We start from the raw sequence: 27,090 nt of genomic DNA, 5'->3' as shown, positions 1-27,090 counted from the left end.
TGATGACTATTAACTGGCATACCATTATATAGGCTGTTTTTTCCCCCTATGTATCCTGCATCCACCACTCAGAATTATTATTCCCATAAAATCATTTTTTTACATGGCCTTTAACAGATCACCTAGTCCCTCATCCCTGTCTATCACTGTTTTTATTTTATCTACTCCAGCTTCATGGACTTCTTGAAGGCCGTTATAATTGCCCTTTTTCTCCTTCTATAGATCTATGAATGGGATTCTCATCTTTTTTACCTTAGCTTGTATTTGATGTTTATCTCCAAGGTGATGCAAACTTCCTCAGATTCCCTCTTCTTAATATGTTCTTGGGATACAATATTACTTTCTTTATAATACATTAAACATTACCTTATTGTGATTATTTTGTTGATAAGACTTGGTTGATGTTATGTGAGAACATAAAGAGTATCTATTTTGCTCACCAGTATAACTATAACATTTAGCACTGTATTGAAACACAATACTAGCTCTGAAGATGAATGAAATAATTATGTGATTGAGTGGATGAATAAATAAAAGAATAGGATAATGGGAAATGTGTTGAAGAGAATAAGAATATATGTTCAGGCAGAGTTAATGGACAGTATAAAACCTGAGATAGTTTTGGAAGGAAAGGGAGATTTGGAAGAGAAAATGGAGAACAAGTAAATCCTATAGGGATAGAAAGAGTCTCTTTGGGTATCAGGATGGTATCTTACCCAGCTGAAACACTTTGGTTCATTTCTATGAATAGAAGAAATATTGACTGTACAAGATTAGTTTAAATGCATAGACTTTGAAATTCCAGGCATTTGGAGATAACAGAAGCTTTTGACTTAGTAGGAGGTTGTCCCCATAATACAGCTTATTAAGTATATCATTAGATAATATCCACTCAGTATATTAAGTATCTTATTAAGTATATCCATTAGATAATATCCATTCATTAAAAAGTTCATGATTATGCAGTTGTTAATTGTTATGAGAGGAAAGGTGCCTTCTCACAATAGGATACTTTAGTTAATCTTTATTTTTTATTTTTAATTTTTATTATTTTTTTCCACATTTATTTATCCAAGAACTGGGGTACAGGTCAGAGGCATGGGAGGATGAGATAATTCACCAGACAGAGTGGGGAACAAAACAGGCTGACGGACCGAAGTACACTGCTGAGGGGAGCAGCGGGCGAGGCAGGAGAGGTCTGCCGTGCCATGTGGGTTTCTCCCTGGACAGCCAGGAATCGAACCTGTGCTGCATAGGCTGCAGACAATTTCACAGCACAGCCCTCAACCCGCTGCGCCACCAGGGAAGCCCTTATCTTTAAAAAATTGACACATGAGTACCCTAATCAATGAATGACTACCCTGTCTTATTGTGGGAGATATTTTGGAAAAACTTGCTATTAATCATTTAACCATAATTCTTTGCATTTATATTTGCATTATAAACCCCCCCCTATATTTTCTTAATTTTAATTTTTTCCCTTAGTTTCCCTATATATGTTGATACGTGCATAATGGGACAATAGAAACTATGATGATGTCACTACTTTCCTTATCCCACCTCTATCTTCTTCTATTTGACATAGAGAAAAAGTACAAATGGAAAAGAAATTAATTGTTGATGCTTTTTATCGATTTCCTCTTTTTTTAAAAATTCTTGGTTTGTGATAGTGACCTTTTCTGTGTTTGGACAGGCATCCCCTAAGCTTTCATCCAGTGATTAAGAAGCATTCATTATATACTCTGTTTGACATGGTCATTACTTAATGCTCACTTAACAAAATTCTACAAGGCCAAATTATCACAGTGGGTGAAGGAACAGATGGCCAGCTGGCCAGAATCCATGCCTGCTTTGTTTTATGTCTTCTCAAGTCTGCCACAAAGAAGCCACATGTGAGACCTAAGGAGGCAATCCAAATAGTAGCTCGCCTGTCCAGCTGTGCTTCCATTGTTCACAGCTGTGATGTCTGGACGGCCACCCTTCCCATCTGAGTGCAGCTGGAACATCTCCTACAAGCATCTAGCTGTCTCTTGTTTAAGATGGCAGTCACAGAGGGCAGATTCCGAAAGTGAAAATAGAAATCATTTCCCCATCTCTTGTCACTGACTTCAACATCAAACCACTGTGCTAGAGTTCAAGAGAAAGGGCTGTATTTTTATGAAAATAGTGCACCTATTTGTAGCACCTATTTGTAATTAAAGCCTTGAAAAACAAACAAAATTGACCTTGGCTACAGGCTTAAAATTAGTTTGTTGAAACCCACTAAATATAGAATGAGAAATGGCGCAGATGAAAATGCCTCCAGGGGCCTCCCTGATAGGTGCAGAGGTTAAGTCTCAGCGTTAGGAAGCTCTCCAAATCCATCGCAGCACTAGTTCGATCCCTGGCCAGGGAGGTGACCCACATGGCCAGCAGACCTCTCCTGTCTAGCTCGCTGCCCCCCATGGCACTGTATTTCAATCAATCTGCCTGTTCTGCTCCCTACTCTGTCCCTCGTGAAGCCTCTTACCTCCTCCCCCCCCAACCCCATGCCTCTGGTCTACACCCCAGCTATTGTATGCATAAATAAATAAATCTTTAAAAAAGAAAATGTCTCCAGTCTCTAAACTTTAGGTTTTTTTTTTTTAATAAATAATGATTAGTAGATTGGATAATATACTATTATTGCTGAAATTAATAGTAACTTTCAATCAATCATTATACATTTAAGAAGCAACTTCAGAGTATTTAGCACTTTATCTGAGTCTGTGGAAAAACAGAAAACATGAGTAGAGTTTCCTGTGCACAGTGGTTTATAATATTGTCCAAAAATAAACATGAAATAATTAGAGAAGGAAGCAATGTACAACAAGATATTAATCTTGTGGTATAGGTGCAAGTTTAGTAGGAGCCTGAAAAAGGTGAAGAGCTGTCAGAGAAAGATTGATGAAGAACATGGAAATTTTGTAGTAGTGTACAGACACCAGGAAGCAGTAAGATTGCTTGATTCTCCTGAAACTTAGGCTAAGATATTTTCTTGTAATAGACAAGGAAAACAATGGTCTCTGCTCTGTCCTTAATCTATGCCCCCACTATTGCCATATATATGAGGCAACAAAGTGTGGTAGTGAATGGTAAACCTAAATGATATCTTACCACTTTGCATCATCTGCTGATATGTACTCTCAAGCTTGAATTGTATTTTGTAATGCATGGTGTGTGAGTTCTGACAGATGTACCTCTCAAACAAGTGATTTGTAGAGTCTTGTTTGGAAACAGCTCGCTGATTAAAGAGGGCTTTTAAGGGATTAGAGAGAAATTGTTATGATTTTGGAAAGGTAAGAAAAAATGTTCTTTTTTACAATTGCTAAAAGCAGGAAGTATTTTTCTTAGATTGCTGAAAAATTATTAAATGCCAGTTTTATCAGTTAGCTTGGATTCCCTTTATGATTCTGATGTATCACAGGAGTTTTCACAGGGAAATTATTACTGTTATGCTGATAGCCATCTGAAAAAATAAAAGTATGACATTATTAATATGATAACCCATATTTTTAATATCCATGTTTCTCTTAGATTTTAGGAATTGTAATGCCATTGATCCAAGATTACAAAGTGCACTTGGGCCTTATATTACTAACTTTAATATTAATAATAAATTCTGTGTCATGCATTAACTTACATGGGGCCTGTATGTGATAAGCTTAATATTCATTAACATATTATGTCAGATTTAGTTTCCTTGGAGAAGAAGAGCAAGTAGCATCGTCTTTTGTCTTATCTTCACTGCATATTGTTCAATTAGAAATAATATCACATGATCAATCAGCAAATATTATTGATTAGATAAAAGATGCCCCAAATAGCATGTTTTGAAAGATTAAAAATAGTATTTGCATTGTGACTATGGAGTAGTTAGACACAGGTTTCTATAATGAGACAGATATCAATTTGGTTAATATACATTCTAAGCTGAGAATTTCCATCATACAAGTGATGACTTAGGAAGCTCTTTTTGGTAGCATGCACAAGATGAATGGACAGAGGAGTGAATGGAGACTGCTCCATGATAAGATATATCAATAGTTACCATTTGGTAAAGTGATTGATCCTTTGGCTATATTTTGTTATTGATTTTTAAAAAGCCACACCTATGTTTAATAAGATATTTACTTATTTAGAAAGTGGCAACAACTGTGACGCCAATGATTACATGTAATATAAAGATACTCCCAAGATGCTGACTGATGACCTTGAAAAACATATTGCTACATCAAGCCCAACTCTAAATGAAAATTTTAAGTGGCTAATTATCAGCCACAAGAAGTATGCATTATTTCTTCCATACTTCCCTTTATCTTGTAGTGCTAGGTCTTTCTTGAGACCACCTAAGAACACTTTTCTGCACTCTTCCTAAGTTCTGCTCCAAATTTAAACTTGCTCCCTTGAGCTCCAAAACCATCAAATGTGTTTACCACTCCTTCTGATGTGAACCAATTGAAGTTAATTTTAGATAATTAATTTTAGGACTAATTATTGATAGTTTTTTCAACTCTCACAATGAGTGAAAACTCCAGTTCCCTTAATTCCATTGTTCTAAGAAACAACTAGAGCTTTCAGAGGTTGGGTGGCCCTTGATTTCAGACTTCTAGCTTACAGAAATGTGGGAAAATAAATTTCTGTTGTTTGATGTCACCATATTTATGGTGATTTGTTACAGCAGCCCTGGGAAACTAGTACAGGGAGTGTAAAGCACCTTCCTAGCTGTGTTCATGCCACTGCTTTCCTCTAGACAGTTGCATATAAGAGAGCTCAGTATTAATTTTGGAAGAAAAGCTTATTCATAGATATTGAAGAAATATCTCTGCTTAGCTCCAGATTTCAGTTTTATAATTAAAGAAAAATTTGTTAAGTTTGTTGATTTTCTCTAAAATAGATTCTATTTTAAATTTCTTTATATCTTTCAATATCTAAATATTATATATACATATACACAAAATAACCATAGATGAATTTTCTCTTCAAATGGCTGAATTTGCACTTTAAAAGGGAAGAGACGGAGGAGTAGAAAGGAGGAGGAAGAAACAAGTAGTGTAAAAAATGGTTTGAAAGCATCAATCATGTGAAAGTTCCCAGAATAATTCCTTCTCTTGAAACTTATTTTAAAATAGAGTGGCAGTGGTTCAAAATGGCAACTGCCAAAATGTTCAAGCCTTATTAAATGTAAAAGCAGCATTATAATGAGAGAGTTTTAATGTGTTTTTAAGACAAGAGCTTGGAGTGACTTTTGGGTCAGAATTGTTCCTATTTCTTTGTACTTCTGGAACAACTGTTAAAACTATGTCCTTAAAATTGTCTTATTGGCATTTTCTTACTATATCATCTAAAATGTACATTCATATTTTAATATCTAACTATTAAAATGTTTTGGGGAGCATAATCTTTAAAACTGACCAAATGTATATACACATTATCCTAAGAGACTGTTAATCTGTTTATCTCAGTAATCTGTTTATACACTATAAGGAATTCATGATGGGGAATAGTCTGTATGGAAAGCTAGCTATGTTACACATATGGATATTCTTCAACTCTCTAATATTGAAATTGTGAGAAGGTAGATGCAGAAAAATAGCAAACCATATAGATCTCTTGCTATTGTGAACAATTAATCTTGTTGACATACTTATATGAGCTTGCATAAAAATGCCTGGAAAGCATGCTGCTGAAATCAGTTGTTCATTAATATTGATCATCCAGCACCCCCATTGTATTAGGAGCTACTTAAAGATTACCTACAAAAGTATTACCGCATTATTGATTTTTAAACTCCCTGAAGCCTCATGTATCTTGAAAGTCTGTTGATACTTTCATTGTTAAGAGTGATATTACCAAATATTGTTGTCTAATCAGATGATTTGGACTTTTGTGAATGCTAATCAGACCTGAAGCTGGTAGACACCACACTGTACACTTCTGCAGCCCTGGCGTACAAAAACAAGGAAACTTTTTAAAAGAGAATTTTGAAGTGGAAAGGGCTGTGGATCACTGTCATCTGTCTTATTTTTAACAAGCTTTAAAGGGTGGAGTATTACTCATTTCTTTTCAAAATATGCTATGCTATCAAATTATCTTCAGAGCTATGCATTATACACACACGCACGCACACACACACACAAACCCATGGACGTTACAGAAATGATAGGAGATGCTTCAAATATAACAAAGTTAAGAATGTGGTCTTTTTAGAAATATTTGTTAACATGATGCACTAAGGAAATCTAGATTTAAATTTTTACAAACCATTGTGTCAACAAAGACATAAATTGATACCAAAATGCAGTATATTCAGAGTAAAGGATAGTCCATGAAATTACCTTTAAAAAAAAAATGTGGTGCATGAACTGAATAACTAAGTATTTTGTGTGCTGTAAGCTTTTCTAGCTGTTGACAATTGAATTCTTTTCAAAGCCTTTATCACATATTACTAATAGAGTGTTCAGCATATAACAGGTGCCTAATGATTGAACATTATTTAATCAGACATTAGGAGGGATCTATCTCTGTGTTCAGCAAGGTCAGTTTCTCTCTTATCCTCATAGTCAAGCAATGGTATATACACACACAATACATTATCACAACACATTATGGAGTAAATACTCCTATTTGACTGTTGATTTAAAACATAGCTGAAATGGAGCACTGTTAGCAGAGCAGACCCTATCTATATTCATAATATCTAATACACCCTGACCCATTTGCTGAAAGTACTCTGAAATATTTCCACTTGGGAAGGCTTTAGAGTTCTGTATTATTTATAGGAATGTGCTTAGTGAATTCATGCTGATTCTGTTTGTATCTGTCAAGACTAACATATTCATATACAGATCTTCAACATGGCAGGAAGTTCAGCTTAATAAAAAAAGGTGTAGATTTATAATCAGGCGGAGTGTGTTAAAATCTTGGCTTTTCCATTTAGACACGTGAGTTATCCTCGCTGTGTGAGCCTGTTTTCTTGCCTCTAAAACAGATATATATTCTTACAGAGCATTATAAAGACTGCTATGTATACTTCCTGGTGTTGTGCACATAAAGCACTGTAGAAAGGTTAAATCCTTGCCCATTTGCTTTACCTCACCTCACCCTTTAAATAAAAATCACTGAAATTTGTGTAGTAGGAAAATTAACAGCATCCCCAACCTCTGTAATAGATAATCATTTTCTGTAACCCAGATGACAACTGAGGTCATGATGTCCTTTGGATTGTAAATAAAGTGAGCATCAACTCACTAACTCACACTGGGAATCCCTGAGAATGCATCGAGATGGCTGGACTGGTTTCACCTATGCCCTCAGGAAATAGCTAGTGTCTTAGCCTGAGATACCTCTGGCAGATCTGTCTTCAGGTTCCAGTATCCACTGAATTCTTGAATCCCTTGGGTGCCATGTGCTGTAACACTATTCCCTTCTGCCAGGGAAAGTCAGATCAATTGCATAGCCCTTTCTCCTTGATTTTTCCCAACTGCACACACAGGTCTATGTGTCTAGCAGACTTTCGTTTAGGTCTGGGTATTCCTGCAGAGACAGCTCAGATTGCAGCTGTGCACACAATTTAAACCTGAATTTTAGACATCATTCTTTCTTTTTTTATTTTGTTATTGTTATTTATTTTTTACATTATTGTTCATTTTTAAATAATATTTGTCCCCCCCAGGTGTAGTCCCCATAGAATTTCCTTCACCAATGCACCTGTGCACCATCACCAAGTCCCGTGTGCTTTTCCCTCCCTCCTTCTGATCCCTCTTCTTCCTCCGCCCCTGCAGGATGTTGCTGATTTTTAATTGTCTGTTTTTGTTTTGTTGTGTCGTGTACTGTTATTATTTTTTTACACAGATGTCTTACTCGGTTCCCCTATGTTCCTCCTATAAGTGAAACTATCCAATATTTTTCTTTTTCCTTCTGACTTATTTCACTGAGCATAATTCCTTCTGGCTCCATCCACATTGCTGTGAATGGCATGAGTTTATCTCCTTTGATTGCTGTAGACATCATCCTTTCTTTTAGCTACTTTTTTTTTTTTTGCCTGTTGTTCACATATTATGGTCTCATAGCACATTGCTTGACCCTCTTCTCTCCCTGAAGTCAACTTCCAACTCCAGTTTGGTTGTCTCCTGTCTCCTAGGTTTTTCCTGCAGTGCCTAAGTACTCCCCTTTATAATGCAAAACTCCACTGCATTCTCAGCTTCTGCCCAACTTCCACTTTTCCAAAGATGCTGTAGACTTCCATAACGAAAATCTTCTAATCCAAGCACTTGTTTACTCCTTTGTTCTTCAAATGACTTCCATGAACCATTTCCTTAAATCATATCTTTAAATGTTCCCAGGAACTAAGAGAAGCCTTTTTTTTTTTTTTTACTCCTTCCTCTGTGAGTGGAAGAGAACATGAAAACATTTTTTTTCTTTGATATAAATTATATTACTCTCTCGAGGGAGTAGGCATAGTTTAATCAGTTTTAGTGTTAATAACTTTTTTTCCCTCCTACATACAATTCCCTTTAAAACTAATTTTCCTGCTATTACATCTTTTTTTGAGAAATAAGTTAAATCTTATTAACCTTTGTTTCCTCATCTGTAAAATTGAAAAATTGAATTAGATGATCTCCAAGGATCCTTGTTTGTTTGAAATAATTATTTGACTAATTATATTTGTTTTCTTTAGCACTTATATACATGTTTATCAGTTATCAATTAACAAAAAAAATTCAAGTTATTTTGCTGTTACTTGATAAGTCAAAATTCTAATATCACTGTTTTGTTCTCCCCTACTCAGTTAGTTGATTCACCAAGAAGCACTGGTTTTAGTTAGAATCAGAGATTCTTAGTTTGAAGCTAAGTGCATCACTTGTAGATGGTCACTAGAGAAATATTATCTATTTCTGACCTTTGGATAGTTTAAAAATGTAAAAGAGAATGGTGATAAAAAAAACTATTGCAAGGAGATACTGTGAAGAATATGAGATTTTGTGAAAATAGTTGTGAATTTTAAGGCACTATCAATGTTAATTTGAAAGGAGGAAAGTAGTGACAGAAAAAAGGGAATGTAAGAGGCAAAGTAATAAAATGATTCAGATTGCCACAAAATTAGTCATTGTTCTGGCAACTTCTTTTGTAATAAGAGAGCTGTTGGAGGAAGGAATAGTATTATGAAATCTTGCCTCAGCCTCCTATGGTCTGTTTTAGACATTCTATACACTGTTCAATGTGATGATGGTGGATTTCCTTTTTTCTACATGAATTTTTAAATGATCCCAAACTGAGTAATTTGCCATTCACTGTTGAGCTCCTATTTGAATAGCCTTTGCCTGGTGGAGCCTCCACCAGTTGCCTCAATTATCATGATACTTGTTCCCAATCCCATCACTTTTGTTCTAGTCTCTGCTGAAAACAGAATTCACCTTCATAAATAGACTTTGGCTTAATTACTCTTGCTTTTGCTTTTTTTTTTTTTTCTGTTTCTAACATGTGAATCTTAACTTCCTCCTCATTAACTTTTCTTCCACTTACAAATGTGTTCCCATCTCTACAATGACAAAGAAAATTGGATAAAACTATTGTCAACCCAAGAGAAATAGCCATGCTGTAATATAATTAGGAAGGTATTTATTCAAAAAATGGAATCATGATTTGAGTGAATGACCAAAGGGCAGTCCCAAGGTGTGTGTTCCCTCTGGTTAGGGCACAGGGGAGTTTGAAAGGATCAGATTAGGAGTGGTCTGTGGTTTGGTCAGTTGTGGTATTGTTTTTGCATTGGTTCCCAATCTGTTTGTCTATCTGGGATTAGTGGGGAATATCTCCTGAAAGACCGTAGGGTGGTGGTCGGCTGTGAATTGAACAATGTCTCTTGCTTTTTCATCATCACCAAGTGAATGGCAGAGTCAACTGTTTAATCTTCACCTACAAATCCCAACATAGCAGCTTAGAAACAAGGTGAAGTCTGACTCATAACAGCTTCCATGTTTTGTTTTGTTTTTTTCCCCTTTGGTCTTCCTTTACCTCCTGGGGAGATTTTTTTCTACCTTGTACTTGTCTCTTCCTTCCTTTACAATTTACACTCTGAATTTCACACTGAGTCTTTAATCATCCTCCAAGAAACCTACTTAATACAGAATTAGAGATGCAGATATTTTATTGGGGGCTATATCTGTTTTGGACAATGGGAAAGAAAGCAAGAGTAGGTAGGATGAGTCTTTCGTCTGTGACCAAACTGGACATCTCTGAAGGGATTAAAGGAAGGGAGGAAGATTGCATAGAAACCTCTCAGACTGCCATGCCATTTGAGAAAAATTTAACCACACACAACAATGGGGCAGTCTTGAGTAAAGAATGTGCACAATAGGAGTTTAGATTCAGGCAGGACTGACTCAGCTCTGCACCCCCTTGGTGCTCAGCTAGCTCTACTGTTTGCCCCTGGTTTTCTATAAGGGAGATAGAGTACCTCATTGTCACTGATGGTCACAGGCAACTGTCACTCTGGTGAAGTTACTTTCTCAACACTTAAAAATGACCATCACCTCTTCTCTATATTTGCAACATTTGGTAAACTACTCTTCTTATAGACTGGCAGCAATTGTGGTTCTCTGCAAGTTTGCTCAATCACAGACTTATAAATATTTTATAAAAGTATTGCAACCAGTGCTATATTTCACTTGACCTATGTGGGTACAGCCATTTGCAAGTTTATCCTGCTTTCAGCAGAAGGGTACAAAAGCATCAAAAATTGACATTCTGTATTAGTTGTTTTTTTTTTTAAGATTTATTTTTTATTTATACAATAGCTGGGGTACAGGCCAGAGGCACAGGAGGGTGAGAGGATTCACCAGAGACAGAGTGGGGACCAGAACAGGCAGACGAACCAAAAGCACTGCTGAGGGGAGCAGCGGGCATGACAGGAGAGGTCTGCCATACCATGTGGTTTCTCCCTGGCTGGCCAGGAATCGAACCCACGCTGTGAGACAGCCTCACAGCACTGTGCTTAACCCGCTGTGCCACCGGGGAGGCCACTATTCTGTATTAATTTTAAATGTGAAGAAAATATTCTATAATTCATAAGCCTTAGTAACAATATTTTACTTAGGGCCAATTTTTTTTGAGTGCTTAATATATGTCAGACACTGTTCTGGATGTTTTATAAATGTGAACTTTTTCATCTGTATTATCATCCTTTGAGGTAGATTCTATTAGTACTGACATTTAACAGATGAGATGGAGGCATAGAGAGGTTAAATATATTCCCCAAGATCACATGACAGAAAGCCATGAGATCAGAGTTCAGAACCAGACCATGGGTCTCCAGAACCCATATAGCAATACAATTTCTGGGCAAACAATGCTCAGAACACTTTTTTTCTATAAAGTTGTTAACTGCAAAATGTTGACCCAGTATCTACTTTTAAGCATATGCATCATGCAACAATATTTTTTTCTGTCTTTCAGGTCCTTGCATTCCTAATCCTTGCCATAATGGAGGAACCTGTGAAATAAGTGAAGCGTACAGAGGGGACACATTTATCGGCTATGTTTGTAAATGTCCCCGAGGATTTAACGGGATTCACTGTCAGCACAGTAAGTTATCTACCATTGTGTTTTTATTATTATTGATTACAAAATATGCAACTCATTATCATTCTTGTTCAGAGTAGAATGATAGATTTTTTCAAATAGCAGAGTCCTAACAATTGACTCATGCTGTTTCTGACCCACTGAAAATACCACATTCCTAACTGAGGACTCCCAGTGGCATGGGGGAGGGGCAGGCTGGCAGTTTCATATTAGCCCTTTTCGTTATTGTTATTATTATTTCATCACTGTTCAGCCATACTTGCAAAATATTGCCTTATATATCAAACTGCTGTCTGTCTTTTTCTTTCATACTTGTCCTGCAGCTGTCTTCTTCCAGATTCCCACATGTTATTCTGTTGATTAGGTTCAGAAACAATACACAGGAAGAAAAAAAAAAGGAAAGAAAACTGTCCACTCTGCCTGTCTATAAACTGGTTTCCTTCTGTACTTCTTATTGGCATTTTTATTGTGAAAATATTTGAAAACTCAACAAGTGTGTTAGCTGCACTTCTCTCTTTTACCCCTACTTTTATTTTCCCAGGAAGTTAAACAAAGTAAGTACACTTGGGATGATTTCTTCTTTGAAGCCTGGCTTAACCTAAATGTCACATTAATTGCTGCAGGGATTCGGTTGGGATAGTCTCTTCCCTCAGTCTTGAATGAAGGCTAAGGTAGGGATTAGCAAGAGGGGGAGAGAGAGGAACAACAACTGGTGGAAAAAGTGTGGAAGGAATATATGAGCCCTGAATTATGGAATGATGATTAAGACCGTGGTGTCAGGAATGAGTAAGGAAAAGCTGGATAGGTCAGCCAGAACCAATTTTCCAACCACCAGACAAAAAAAAAAAAAAAATTAGAATGTCTCCTGGCTCCAAAGTATAAAGGACTTTTTTTTTTTTTTTTTTTTTTTTTTCACTTTTCCAAAGAATCGCCATGGCCAGGATTTGTGGAATTTCTGTAGACTCTTGCTTTAGACTGCTTGTAATTGTCCATAGAGCTCAGATTACCAGCAAAGAACTGTGATGCTACGATTTTTCTCAGAATGAGTTTGGAGGTGCCAAAGTACATTCTTTCTTACTGTAGCCTGGAAACACCTCAAAATATCTCCACAAATACAGAGCTGGGTGCCCAGAATCTTGGCCGCCTTGACATTCAGTTAATCCTATCAAGAGAATATTATCAGCCCTTACTTATTTATACAACTTTGTGATAGGGTATCAGAAGCAGTGCCCAGAGACAGTGTGGGCATCCCCCTTGTGCACCTCAATTCAGGACTATTTTTTTTTTAATTTTTTTAAGATTTATTTATTTATTTACACAAGCACTGGGTAAGGTCAGAAGCATGGGAGGGTAAGAGAATTCACCAGAGCCAGAGTGGAGGACAGAACAGACAGACTGACAAAATACACTGCTGAGGGGAGCAGCGGGCAAGACAGGAGCCGTCTGTCGCAACATGTGGGACCCTCGCTGGCGGCCTGGGGTGGAACCTGCTCTGCAGAGGCTGTGGGCAGCTTCCGTATCCCAGCGCTCAACCACTGCACCACCTGGGAAGGCCCTCAATTCAGAACTCTTTGCATAGCATTCACATTTTCAGAGCAATCTCCCCTGGAAATGAAAACAAAATACATTTTTTAAAGATATATTTATTTATGGATACAAGATCTCGGGTGTAGGCCAGAGGTGAGGGGAAGTGAAAGGATTCACCAGAGACAGAGTGGGGAGCAGAACAGGGATCTACTGAAATACACTGCTGAGGTAGCAGCAGGTGAGCAGGAGAGGTCTTCTGTGCCATGTGGGATCTCTCCCTGGCCCGGCATTGAATTCGTGCTGCAGGGGCTGTGGATAGCTTCATAGTGCTGAGACTTAAACTTTGTGCCACTAGGAAGGCCTGAAAACACAATATTTTTAATGAAGGGCTGTCCAGTATTCTGAGGCAGGAACTGCACTCAAGGTCTCGCTGTGCTATCTATTTTCTACACTGCAGGACCTCAAGAGGAAGAGGATGGGAATGTATAAAGGCAGATTATTTGTTAGAAATCCCTAGTAGGGCAATATTTGGAAGGCATATATAGACCTGAATGTCTCTTAAATATTTCATGTATAAATGCCCACCCAACCTTACTGCTGATGATAATGTGAAGTTGGGTCAGGTTCATAAACCAGAAGTTCAGACACTCCAAATCTAAGTTCTGTCTAATCTGTGCAGTGGCAAAGCATTTGTTTTATGTCTCTGGGCCTTGTTTGGTTCACATAATGAAGATCTTTGGTTCACATAATGAAGATCCTTTTAGTTCCATTTATCTTGAATGGCCTAGAAATGCCATTGTAGATATCAGTCATTATTTTTTGCTCAGTATGAATGAGGTTCCTCTGGACTGGAGAAATACCCACAAGCCCCTGACTCTAACGTGTGGTTGGCTGAGAATTCTCTCAAGGGAACCATCAGGTTTGGAGAAACAGAACAAATCATACTTGGCCCCATTCCCCATGGTGGAAAATTCAAGCCTTTTTTCATATAGTATGTAGCATTTTCTCTCAATTCTTTACTTAGATAATCTCAAAAATCCACATAAATTGTGTTGAATTTCAAGACTTATTTTGAAGTGGAAAGACCCCCCCCTCACCCCTTACTGCAACTGATATCCTCACAAGAACTGAAATCCTTGTTAGGAATTGCAGTGAAAAAGCTGAGTCAGGGAGATTCAATTCACAAGTGGGATTTTGTAGTCTCAACAACCTGTTTTGGATGCTCTGAAGTGCATCATTATTAGACACAAGAGAAGGGAGGGGAAAGAACTGGATTTGGAATCAGAGACCTGGATTTGAGACTTGACCTTCACAGTTATTGGATAAGTAACACTGAGCCAGCCACTTGACCTTTCTGAGATTGCAGATATATAAATCCAACAATTTAACTAGGAATAGATGATCTTTGGTTCCTACATGCTAGGAGAGTATTATTACTAAATGGGTAGCTTGCTCACTGTACAAAGGTTATCAAACCTTCTTCTTTGCAAATGAAATTGAAAAGGATTATATATTGGGAAAGCAGATTTAGATGTCTAGGGAACTCTGAGAGCTTTCTCTGGTAGGAGAAACAAAAAGGCAGCTCTTTAATCCCTTGTAAGAAATACCAGATATTGGGTTTGTTTTTCAGAGTGGTAATAGTTTTAAGGTTCAGATATACTCCAGACACTTGTTATTCAAAATGTGGTTGTGCAAGCATCATCCGGAAACTTGTTAGAAATTCATATTATCAGGTGCTACCTGAAATTAACTGCATCAAAACTGTATTTCAAAATGATCCCCTGTTGACACCCATACATACTGAAGTTTGAGCAATACTGTACTGACTTTCAGGAGCTGTAAGTAATCATCTTACATAGATTAAGGTAGCAACTTCTGCATTCAGTTAGATAACAATACATTGTGGGTAAAATGTGTTTATGGTTCTTGAAAATTGAGTGAAACTATATTGAAAACCAGTGGAAATGAGAGATACAAATACAGTATGAGCACTTCATTTGGGAAAAGAATTGAAAAAATCCTTCAGCTAACCATATGTGGGGTTCTTGGTAATTTAGTTCTTTATAACAGAAGGTGAATTAAAGATATTTTTAAAATACAGCATGATAAAGAACGTTAGGTTTCATAATATGGGAATGACAAATCCATAATTAATAGATTTAGATGAACCATTTTGTCCATGTTATAAATTTGAAAAAAAATGCTATTAATGCCACTATGTATATTACCTACATATATTTTTTAAATTAGATTTATCTTTTAGACTAGTTTTTGGTTTATTGAAAAATTCAACAGAGTATAGAGAGTTCTCATCTATTTCTTCCTTAGTTTCCTGTATTATTAGCATCTTTTCCTGTATTAGTAACATTAATATGAGATATTTTATATAATGAAACTGTATTAAAATATTATAGTTAATTGAAGTTCATAGTTTACATTAGGATCTACTCTTTGTATCGTATGGTTTTGTGTGTTTGAAAAATGTATAATATAATGCATCTATCAGCATAGCATCATACATAATAGTTTCACTGACCTAAAACTCTTCATTGTTCTGCCTGTTTATTCATCCCTTTCTCCCTACCCAAGTCCCTTACAACCACTGATATTTTTACTATCTCTATAAGTTTAGCTTTTTTCAAAATGTTACTTAGTTGGAATCATACAGTTTGTAACATTTTCACCCTAACTCCTTTCATTTAACAACATGCATTTGAGGTTCCTCCATGTATTTTTTAACTTAATAGCTTTTTTCTTAACTGCTGAACAATATTTCATTTTGTGGATGAACTACAGTTTGTTTATTCATTCACCTACTAAAGAATGTCTTAGTTGCTTCCAATTTTTGGCAATTATGAATAAAGCTGCTATAAGACACTCATGTATAGGTTTTTCTATGGACATAAGTTTTCAACTCATTTGAGTAAATAACTAGGAATGTGATTGATGGATCATTTGGTGAGTATATTTAATGTTTTAAGAAAGCATCATCCACATTGGCCCATTTTACTTACTTACCAACAATGAATGAAAGTTCCCTTTGCTTCATAAACTCACCAGTATGTTATTATCAGTGTTCTTGATTTTAGCCATTATGTGTGCTTTTTTTGTAATGAAAGTAGCATAAGTTTATAACTATAAGAATAATAATGATTAGTATTAGTTTTTACATATAGTTATCAAATTATCCATGTAATTTAAATGCCATAGAATTATGTGATGTGCACAAACATACACATATGTGTGTTATTTAAATAATAAGATGTCAGTTATAGGATGGACTGAACACCAAGAACATCTAACAGACTTTTGAAAGGCATCTTTAACTAAACAGTTGATTTTTTTTTTTCCTTTGGGCTGGCTAGAAGTCATATTTATTTGTTGCCTAGTAACACATTTAATACCTTAGGGAAGGATTGTTTCTTCATGCAGAACTTTCTTCTTTGCCTCTTACCACTGAGGTCATTCTGTGCATTCTTTCCTACCTATGCACAGCTCTGTAGCCTTTGGTTGCTTTTAATGACGCATTTTCTTAGTTCTTTTTCTTCAAGGAAGGATAGTTGTCAATGCCCACCAAATCCTAAAAGAGAAAGGACTGGTTTATAAAAGGGACCCTTGTTTATCAGATTAGCTCGAGAGAATATGCAGTCTATCCCTGCTGAGAAAGTTGGCCAGAAAAGCACAGGTTCTAAAACTTTCCTCTGTATACAGTGCTAAGTATCGTATGTCAGTTTGGTTTTACCTTTATACTACTGATTAATGGGTCCATGCTTTCAACAAATATTTATTAGGACTATAAGTTTATTTATTTTTTTTTTGTAACTTACCATTTTTCACTTTTTTCAAAGTTAACTAGTGTTAACTGCTGTTTTATCATTGTTAAACGGAACAATTACATATTTGCCAATTACATGTTTTCTCAGATAGATGGTATTTGCTGTACCTACTGATTCAGAATCTTTGATCAGTACCCTGGAATTAGTTAAAAGTGTCCATATGGCCCTTAGATACACCATGCTTGAGGGTGATTGACTTATAGAATGTTTTAATTCCCAAATTACACTGGAGGGAGCATGCTGTATGGGGAAGAATTCTGGTCTAGACCTGGTTGTTTATGCAGCACTATCTTGATCAATTGAAAAGGTCAGTTAACACTTAATGATTCTGTACCTTACCTTTCTCATTCAATAATTCAATTCAGCAAACACTGAAAACTTAACAATTTGTTATGTTTTGGAAATATCTTTAAAAATCAAAATAGCCTTTCCTTCTCTATAAAGGATATTTATTAGGATCAGGCAAGAGAGGTTTCAAAGCACATGTCACAAATTTTAAAGGGTTAGCTATGCCTAATGGGCTAACACTTTAAAATATAGCGGGGATTCCTACTGACATTTAATGTTTTCCTTTCCTTAAAAAACATTTTATTTGTATATTTTTTTAGAAAAAAATTAGGTGAGGTATGAGACAGGAGGAAATCCAATTTGGAACTTTACACCTTTCTGAAAGAATTCCTCTCTTAACATCTTTAATTTGATAGGCAATTATTTTTTTAATTATTCTTTTTAATTTTAGCTCCATGATCTCTGTTTTTAGCTTTTCATTAGGGAATCAACTTGTTCTAGTAAAGAAGTCATTTCAAAACTATGTGGAAAAATTTACCTGGAGTTGTTACTGACACCTGAAAACTATTTAAGTTGGCTAAATAAAAATCTCTAAGGAGACATACGGGGTACACTCATCTCTAAGCCCAAAAGGTTGAATGCAGATGGATATTTAAAGTTTTCCTATTCATGGACAACTTCGCAGGTCGGTGTTAGCCACCTTAAAACTCTTTAAGTCATAGGTTCTCAAGTTTGATATGTAAATGAATTATCTGTATGTGCAGATAAATATACAGATTCCCTTCCTCAAATGTAGAAATTTCAATTTAATGGGTTTAACTGTGTACCCAAGTCTGACAATTGACAAGAACCCTCGTGAAACTGACACAAAAGATCCTAGAATTTTGGTGCTCATCCTTGCCTGCACATTAGAATTAACTGGGGATTTATAAAAAAAATATTCATGTCTAACTTCTACCTTGGAGATTCTGATTTAATTGGTTCTGGGTATGGTCTAGGAATTAGGAGTTTTAAAACCTCCCTAGATGATTGTTAGGTGCAACCAAGGCTAGGAATCAGTGTTCTAGAACCATACTGTGAGGAATTACAATGTCCTAAAGAAACTGAGGAATACTTAAAGAGAAACCAAGCTTAAGATACACAAATATAATTCCTAACTAAATACATTATTTTACAACCTTATTCAATTTTGTCATTCAACTTTTGTTTCAGATAATGTAAATCATCATACAATAAGAACCTCTAACTGATTGAAAGATTCAGGCCAGAGGAGGATATTAGCTTACTGTTCTTAAAATTGATTACCTCTTAATCTGCAGTATCCAGAGATCCAGTCATTTTTATTTTCTTATTCTCCTTTGCAGAAGACTCATAAGAAGCATTGTCTTACAGACATATATAAAGGATATAAACAGAGACCCTTTTCAAACATAAACACAGTTTGTGATTTCTATAATGAAATATTCAGATATTCATAATAAAACATTTGGCAGTTGCTGTTTTAATTAGCAGTAAATATATTTTTTCTGTGAATTATTAAGAGAAATTTGATTACTAGGCAAACAAACTCTAAACAGAAACATGTTAAACAATTTTGCCAGAAGGTTTTACTCATGAAGTTGGTATGTTAATACTAAAAAATCAGACCATCTAGAACTTATTCACTCATGATTTTATAGAGTCCTAAAATAGAGGTGGTACCACAAATATGTCAAAAGTATTTTGAATGTAAACCAAATTTCTCAGCTTTGGCAGATTGTGGTGATGTCAATATTTATTTCTAAATCCCTGCTCCTCTTAGCTACCATGTCCATGCATGCAGGATCTCATTCTCACCTGAAGTCTTCCTCAGTCATGTCAGGAAATTATTTGTTTGTTTGTTCATACAGTTGACCAATATTATTTTGAGAGTTTACTTACAATTTTGCCAGGGTGCTAAATACAGATTAAAACTAATATCAGCACCCCTGGCTGAGCTGTGGGCCCCATTCTGAAAACACTGCTGTGGGGCCAGCCATTTTGTCCTCTTCTGCTGGCCACCCAGGCAGCTGAAAATATGTGTAGTCTGAGGAGCATCAAGAAAGTGCAGCCTTTTAAACAATATCCAGTGTTTAGGGCTGGAAAGCCATGTGGCTTTTCCCAAAACTTTAGAAACTCAACTGTTCAACTGTCGTAACTGCTTATTTAACTGTTCTTTCTTCTTTTTTCAATTCAGATATCACTGATGACATTAGTTTCAGATATCCAACATATTTTTTTTCTTATGATAAAATTTGAGGTACTCTCTTAATAACTTTCAAATATACAAATCTTTTTATTTTGTATTATTCACTATAATCACTGACCATGCTGTGAAGTACATCACCAGGATTTATGTTTTTTACAGTTGGAAGTTGTCCCTTTTGATTCCCCTTCCCATAATCTCATGCCCTCAACTCTGGCACTTGTCAATCTGTTCTCTGTATATATAATTTTGATGTTTTTTTATTATTTTTTTTTTTTTTTTAGTTTCCATGTATAAGTGAGATCATAGATAGTTTCTATACCTAAGTGGTTTTTTATTCAGGGTTCAAGCCAACACCTTAGACTGGAGATTGGCAGGATGGGTATACCTCTGTTAGTTTCATCTTTACCATCTTTCACAGGGAGCCTTTTGCAGACACATTTCACCTCAATCAGTTATAAAAGTAGTAGCAGTTGTGCAAATGAGAATGCATCTCCTCAAGACTCTGCAATCTATTCATCTGACATTAACTCCTTACATTTTGCCAAGCACTTTTTGGACATTGGGATATAGCACTGAACCAAATAAGTCTCTGGTATCAAAGGACTTCTGTTCTTATGGGGAAAAGGATAATAAAAATTATGTCACATGCAGTTACCATGTAACCGACTAATTGTATTTTGGGGAGATTTATCCCAGAGAAATAAAAACTAAGTTCACACAGAAATCCACATGTGGGTTTTCATAGCAACTCGTTGAGTAATAGAATAGTAACTTTTTTAGTAAACTAAAATCAGCTTAAATGTCCTTGTACAAGTTAACAAGCAATCGTGTGTACATACCAAGGAATACTCACTACTCTACAGTGACCAGGTAGGAACTGTTGATATATGTAACAACTTAGATAAGTCTCTAGGAAACTATACTGAGTGAAAAATAGCCAGTCCTAAGAGGTTGCAGAATATATGATTCCGATTATGTAAAATTTATATAATGATAAAATTTTAGATATAGAGAGTAGATTAGCAGGTTCCAAGTGTTAGTAATGGGGAGATGGAGGACAACATGAGGCATCCTTGTGATGGATTATTTAGTTTATTGACTGGCTCTACAGCTATACAAACCTATATAAGTAATAAAATTGTGTAGAATTGCTTATATGGACAAATGATTCTAAGTACAACTGGAAAAATCTGAATTTAAATACATATTGCAATGGCAGTATCTTAGTTGGGCTTTTCCTTTACAATTTTGTAAAAGGTTAACCTTTGAGGAGAACTGGGCAAGGTGTACAGAGGATTTCTTTGTGTTATTTTTTTTACAAATGCATGTGAAACTATCATTATATCAATAAAAATTTAAATGGAAAAAAGATAAGATAGTGATATCAAATATTAAGTATTGATATGTGTCATAAGAGAAGGACTATGGAGCACAGGTGTTGGAGTGCTTTTTCAGAGCATAGTCGAAATTTCCACCCATTAAGTGTTATTTGAACAGAGACTTAAATGAAGTCAATGGGCCAGTCACATAAGTGAGTGGGAATAGAAATACTGGAATGCCAAAAGGGGTGTGTTATTGGAGCATGGTGACTGAAGAAGAGTGGGAGTATAAAATGGCATCCGAGTAGCAGATCCTATAGATGAGAGATCCTATAGAGCCTTATAAGTCACAGAGTGAGTTTTTTTATTCTATTCCAATTGTGGAAGGAGACATTTAAAAAGTGGAAAGCAAGAGAGTACACATTGCCTACCTTCTGTTTGGAGAATTGCTCAGGTAGTTAGTGAGAAGCAGGCTCTCTTGGGGGCAAAAGTGGAACCCCTGAGACTACCAGGGAGATGGAATATCTTGGAAGACTTCAATAATGAGAACTGGAGAATATCTAAATGATGTTTAAATTTGGAAAATCATTTTAATTGGATTACACTGGGGATATAAATACTTTGCTTTTGCTAATGAATTTCAGGAACATAATTTTTTTTATTTTACTTCTTGCCAATGACTTGAATAGCATAATATATTATAATTTCCACTATGCCTTGTCATTGCCATCAATTTCTCATTTTTATCAGCATTATTATGATAAAATCTAGAATTTTAAAGAATATATATACATAGAGCTATATATGTACGTGTATATATGTATATATTTGCATATAAATATATAATAAATGCCTTAAATATATTACTTAGGATATTGTATTTTCAAATTTTCATACTTTAAAGAACTAACAAAATTGATTACCTTTTAGATATATTGTGTTTCACTTTATGTGTCATTTGCTGAGTCATAATAGGATAATACAGTATATTTTAGAAAATATAACAGAAGTGATATGGAAATCAAGACTAATATAATTGCATACTAAAATACAATAATAATTTTGAAAAACAAGCCATCATTTGCATCTTAATGAGCAACTGAAGTCACAGTTTCCTTGAATGATTATTTACTGACATCAGCCTTTAGAATGTAACTAGATTGATTTTGCTCTCATGATTGATTTGCAGTAATGCCATAGTCTCTAAATTTAGAGAAATTTAAGTCCATCTATCTTTGAAAGTTTATATTCAGGACGTCTTAATTCTTTCATAAGATACATTTTAAGCTAGAACCTTTCTAAATGAGAATTCTCCCCTCCACCTGTATAAAATGGTTCCTTTAATGGTGAAGTAAAGGAATTGCTTCTGACTCTATAAATAAAATGAGTATAGTTTATTTGACTAATGAAAGCATGAATGTTCAGAGAGTTAAAAACTTAAAGGTAGAAGAGCTTTAAGCTACAATTCTCTCTATGTAGTTAGCGAGTTGTATCAACTTGAACTAATGATTATGCTAAGCCTTGGTTTCTTCATATACAATGCAGAAATAACTTAGCCCTTTGCTTACTTTTAGGTCCAGGTTGGTGATGATTTTTAGGTAATTTAATATATGTGAAGGTGTTATGTACAATTAGAAGTTCTATAAATTCATAAACTATCATTGTTATTTCTAGGATGGTAGGAGAAATTGGTACTAAAGTAAATATAGCCTTTGAAGTAATTTTGCAGCAGAGAATGGAAACATTAGATCACTCACTTTAAAAAGCAGTCTTGTTATTGGATTGTTTCACTTAGAGGAGGAATATAGGGAAACCAAATAAGGCATCAGTGTAAAAAATAATAGCAGTACAAAACACAACAAAGCAAAAACAGACAATTATAAATCAGAGACAAACTGCAGGGGAGGAGGAGGGAGCGGGAGCAGAGGGAGGGAGGGAGGAGCACAGGGGACTGAGGTGATGGTGCATGGGTGCATTGGGGAAGGAAATTCTATGGGGACTACACCTCAGGTGGGGGGAAGCAAATATTTTTCAAAAATGAACAGTGATGTAAAAAATAAAATTAAAAAAAGAAAAAAGAAAAAGTTGTGCTGTAATTGGAGTGTAGACCTCCTCAGTAACTGAGGTGAGAGGGAAGGAGAGAGACAGGGAAATAGAGAGAGAATAAGAGAGAAAAAAAAATGAAAACATATTAATGCTATTGTTTCAGTTGTCTGCATTCCAGTAAAGCTCTTTAGAAGAATTATCTGCCCCCAGCATGTACTGTATGCTCTGTGACTACTGAAAGACTGTATCCAGATTCTGGTCACCTCTTACCACCTCCACTCTGTGCTCACTCACTTGGATTCTCTTTCCTAGATTGAAGACTCACTCCCTTGCTTTTTGTTATCAGATCTTTGTACAAGTAATAGTTCTTCAGAGTGCCCTTCCCCATTTCCCTCAAATAAAATGTCATTCTGTAAAGCCCTCCTCCATCTCTTTACTCTCTGTCCTTCTTACTCGCCTACATTTCTTTTAACACTCCTCACCTATTGACATATTTACATTTTGCTTTTTCTCTACTTGCTTCCTAAGAGCAAGGGTATGATTTGTTTATTTTTACCCCATTCTCTATGCCTAAAATAGCATAATAAATACTCTTGATAAATACTTGTGATATAAATAGATGAATAACTGAACCATTAGTCTGTTAACCAATCAACCTATTAATACATCATCAACTAAAATACCTTATCTTCCATAATCTTAGGTTCTGTGGCAGGCATAAACAAAAATTTAAAAAAAAATCTAAAAAGTAGTGTATGCCTTCACTCACTTAGGAGTGAGTGAAATAATGTTTGAGTGAGAAAAATAATGTGTGATATAAACAGAGTCCTATGGCAAAATAAGTTTGGAAGCACTGTTCATTTTTACCTTCTTTTGGAAGTTGTCAGTGTCTGTTAACTAATGGAAGACTCTAGGGATACCTGTAGTTTACAACAAATGATAGGCAAATAATTGTAAATTTCTTTTTTTAAAAAAAAACTTAGGTAGAGTTTAATCATTAAGCAAAGGAGGGAGGACAAAGTGGAGTAGAGACATAGAGGAATGAGGATGGGTAAGGTTGAAGGTGAATTGGGAGTTCTTTTACACATATGTTTTAATGCAAATACCCCAAGAGGAATATTCACCCACACAAACCTGTTTACATGTGTCTATTCAGCATTTACAGTTGCCACTGAAACAATGATTATGTTAATGTCGCCCTGCCTGTGGTGACTTCCTTTGAGAGATGGTGTGATAAGCAGTGCTTTCCATCAAGATTATCCAGAGAGTCATTTGCTACTTTTGTACTAGTGTCTGTGACATTATTTACGGTTACAATCAGACAGTGTTTCTCTTGGAATTGCTTTTCTTCACATACCTTCTTACTAGCCCAGCCCATGAGTGCTGCCTTTTACCATTTGTGTGTGCCCTGATACTCTATCTGTTTAAAATGAACTGAACTGAGGTCCTTTGTGAGCTACATTCTTTCAAATTAGGCAGTGAATCCTTCAATAGCAATATTGTACGGCAGGAGCAGGTAGAACCTAGATAGAAAGACAGCCCAAGAGCTATCATTGTGGGCTAAATGGATCCAGAGAACCCTTAGTCATATAAATGTAAACACAGCAGAAGTGAGTCTGTCACAGATCAGATGGTTCTGAATATGTGCTCTTCCCAGAAGTATGCCAGTTTGAAGATTTTTTTTTAATCACGTTTTATACATTGTCAGATAGAAGACAGGTATATGAGAACAATTAAAGGCCAGGATCTTGTATTTGCCTTGCCATGCCCTTGTTTGATGATACAGGCCTTGAGGACAAGACTGTAGATATATGTTCCTTTTACTGCCTTTGTGGAAGGCACAGGTCAGAACAGTTCATCTTTTGCTAAAATTTGACCTTAATCTGACTTCCTTACTTTATTCCTATATTCCCTTGTGTAGACCAAATGCTTGCCTGAGTTAGCCACTGTTCTTTCTTTCTTCACATTCCTTTTTTCCCCATTATGCTGCCTGTGCCAATGTGTGGTGTGTGCCGGACTGTCATTCCCTGACCCCTCACCTCTAATAACGGGCACCAGCCCTGATCCTCCAGGATCCTGCAAGAGTACTTCCACAGTTCCCACCCACTCCTTAAGCAAGAGAATCCCCTACTTTCTGCCTTGCATGACACTTAATTTCTTCATTCTTTCTGTCTTGTTTTGTATTTAGATGTGTATTTCTCATCATCCAAGGTAGTTCAAAGACAATTTACACCTAAGTCACCTTTGAGTTCTTGGTCATAACCTAAAACTGCCTTACACATAGTACATACTCAAAATATAGTTGATAAATGAATGACTAGAATGAGTTCACTCAACCCTTGCTTATTGTTTGATCTCAAAACAGAAATCTAGATAAAACAGTAGTGAATTGCAGGGGAAGTGATTGCATTTGTCTCACCTCTTGCACTAGAGTTGTTGGGTTTACTCACCCTTGTTTGGCAGAGTTTTGTATTATATCCTGTTGCGTTGGGCAAAATCACACTGACAAAGACACAGGTATATAATGCAGGCTATATAATGCAGGATGCTGCTGAGAGCAAGATCATGGCCATTTTTATTGATAGAATAATCCTACAGCATCAGCTATATGCATTAGGAGGACAAGGAGAAAGGATGTGTGAAACTCAGGGATGTCATCTAGGGCTTGGGGGGACATGAGGCTGCTGACCATGTTATCAGCTTGATGACCAAGTGTTGTAATCGAAACTGGATCCCAGACCCCCCAGCCATGGTCCTAATCTTATCAACAAGGCATTCCACTGATCAGCTTCTGGGGTCCCTTGTCATATAATGATCCTTGGTCCCCTCGGGCGTTCCCAGTCATACCTCATGATATATGAGTCAAGAGTAAGTTTATGCACCCATCTTCAGCCCCCCAGGTGTTCCTGGTCATACCTCTTGATGCATACCCTTCAGAGAGTGATCACACTTTCTGCTTTTGATTGATATGAAAGGCACCTTATAAGGCTTGGCTCCTATGGCTGATTGACTGGTTCTGAAGGGCATTTCTGACCTTGTATAGGAATGCAGAACTGCAGGTAACCATAATGGTGGCTGAACAGACCACTTAAGTCTAGCAGACCCATAATATACAGCACTTTATGTGCGGTCTATTTTGTGTGCCATATATATGTGTTTTATGTATACACACACACATACACACGCATACATACACAATATATATGGTCTATTTTATATACCAATTTATCCATTATATCTAATGGAATGCCTATATAAAATATTTGTATATAGCAAATATTTGTTTAATGAATGATTGCAAGATATCTATTTATATTCATATGTTCTAAATAAATTCAGTGAATCATGTGTCTATTTGCTGAAGTACAGAGATGCTGCCTTTTGTTAGGTACTAAGGTTTTCAAAAGCTGCTTTTGCTTGTCTGGCATAGACAAATTTAATATTCCAGTCTACTATTATCCTATGCTAGTTTCCTATTGCTCCTACTCCACTATATGGTTTTGGATATCAATTTTATTTTTAACTATCTTACTATGTAGAGATTTTACTGCAAGATGCTGCAACTTCTTTGTGGCAAATGTGGGGTATATATTAAAAACAACAATTATTTCAAGTTCTTCCCAATTGGCTCTTCCTATATAATGAGAACAATATAGCTCAGCATAGCATGTACAGCAATAAAGATAAATCCCTTATGGCCAGCTCCAGAGGTTCAAGTCAGCCTTTTAGAGGCAGAGCAATTACTCCTAATTTCTAAGGAGCCATGTATAAGTGATTCACCATATTCAAATAGTGTGCAACTGAGTCCACTTAGAAGTTGTTAAAGTATTATTTTGGTGACAATATGGCAAGCATTTTCCAACATCATTTTCTGAGTGTTCATGTAGGAAAATTTTATTGTTTATCTGCAAGTCTACACTTGTGGATTTTTTAGCTTTTGCTAAAATGTACTTTGTGTATTTCTTCCTAACGCAAAAACAGCATTGTGCTTGCTAATACTGTACTACTATTGAGTCTTAGGTAAAGGGTCTTTGGATTTTTTTTCACATAATGAGATGCTCTTTGCTTAATTAAGAACCCAGTATTCATTTTTTTGGTTTGGTGGAATCATTATCTCATAGTCAACCTGTGACGTTAGAGTCTATCCAATATTTAGAAGCCTGATTACAGGGTTAGACATACCAAATTGAAAAAAATGCAATTATCCTAATTTAGACTCAGAATTTTTTTCTTCCTTAAGTTGGGAATA

General features: G+C 35.9%; 1 protein-coding gene across 2 annotated transcripts in view; it reads left to right on the top strand.

Annotated features, from left to right (window-relative positions):
* Positions 1–27,090, top strand: part of EDIL3 (EGF like repeats and discoidin domains 3) — a 382,865-nt gene that overhangs the window by 169,010 nt on the left and 186,765 nt on the right. For both annotated transcript variants that reach the window (XM_054688093.1, XM_054688092.1), the window contains one exon: positions 11,473–11,601. In XM_054688093.1, the coding sequence (XP_054544068.1) occupies positions 11,473–11,601 (129 nt within the window). The remainder of the gene's footprint in view (positions 1–11,472; positions 11,602–27,090) is intronic.

Source organism: Talpa occidentalis, unplaced genomic scaffold (assembly GCF_014898055.3).
Source record: "Talpa occidentalis isolate TD23 unplaced genomic scaffold, MPIMG_talOcc4v2.1 talOcc4.6, whole genome shotgun sequence".
NCBI classification, from domain to species: domain Eukaryota; kingdom Metazoa; phylum Chordata; class Mammalia; order Eulipotyphla; family Talpidae; genus Talpa; species Talpa occidentalis.
Note: the sequence above shows the minus strand (reverse complement) of the source record. Positions and strands in the feature narration are given on the sequence as shown.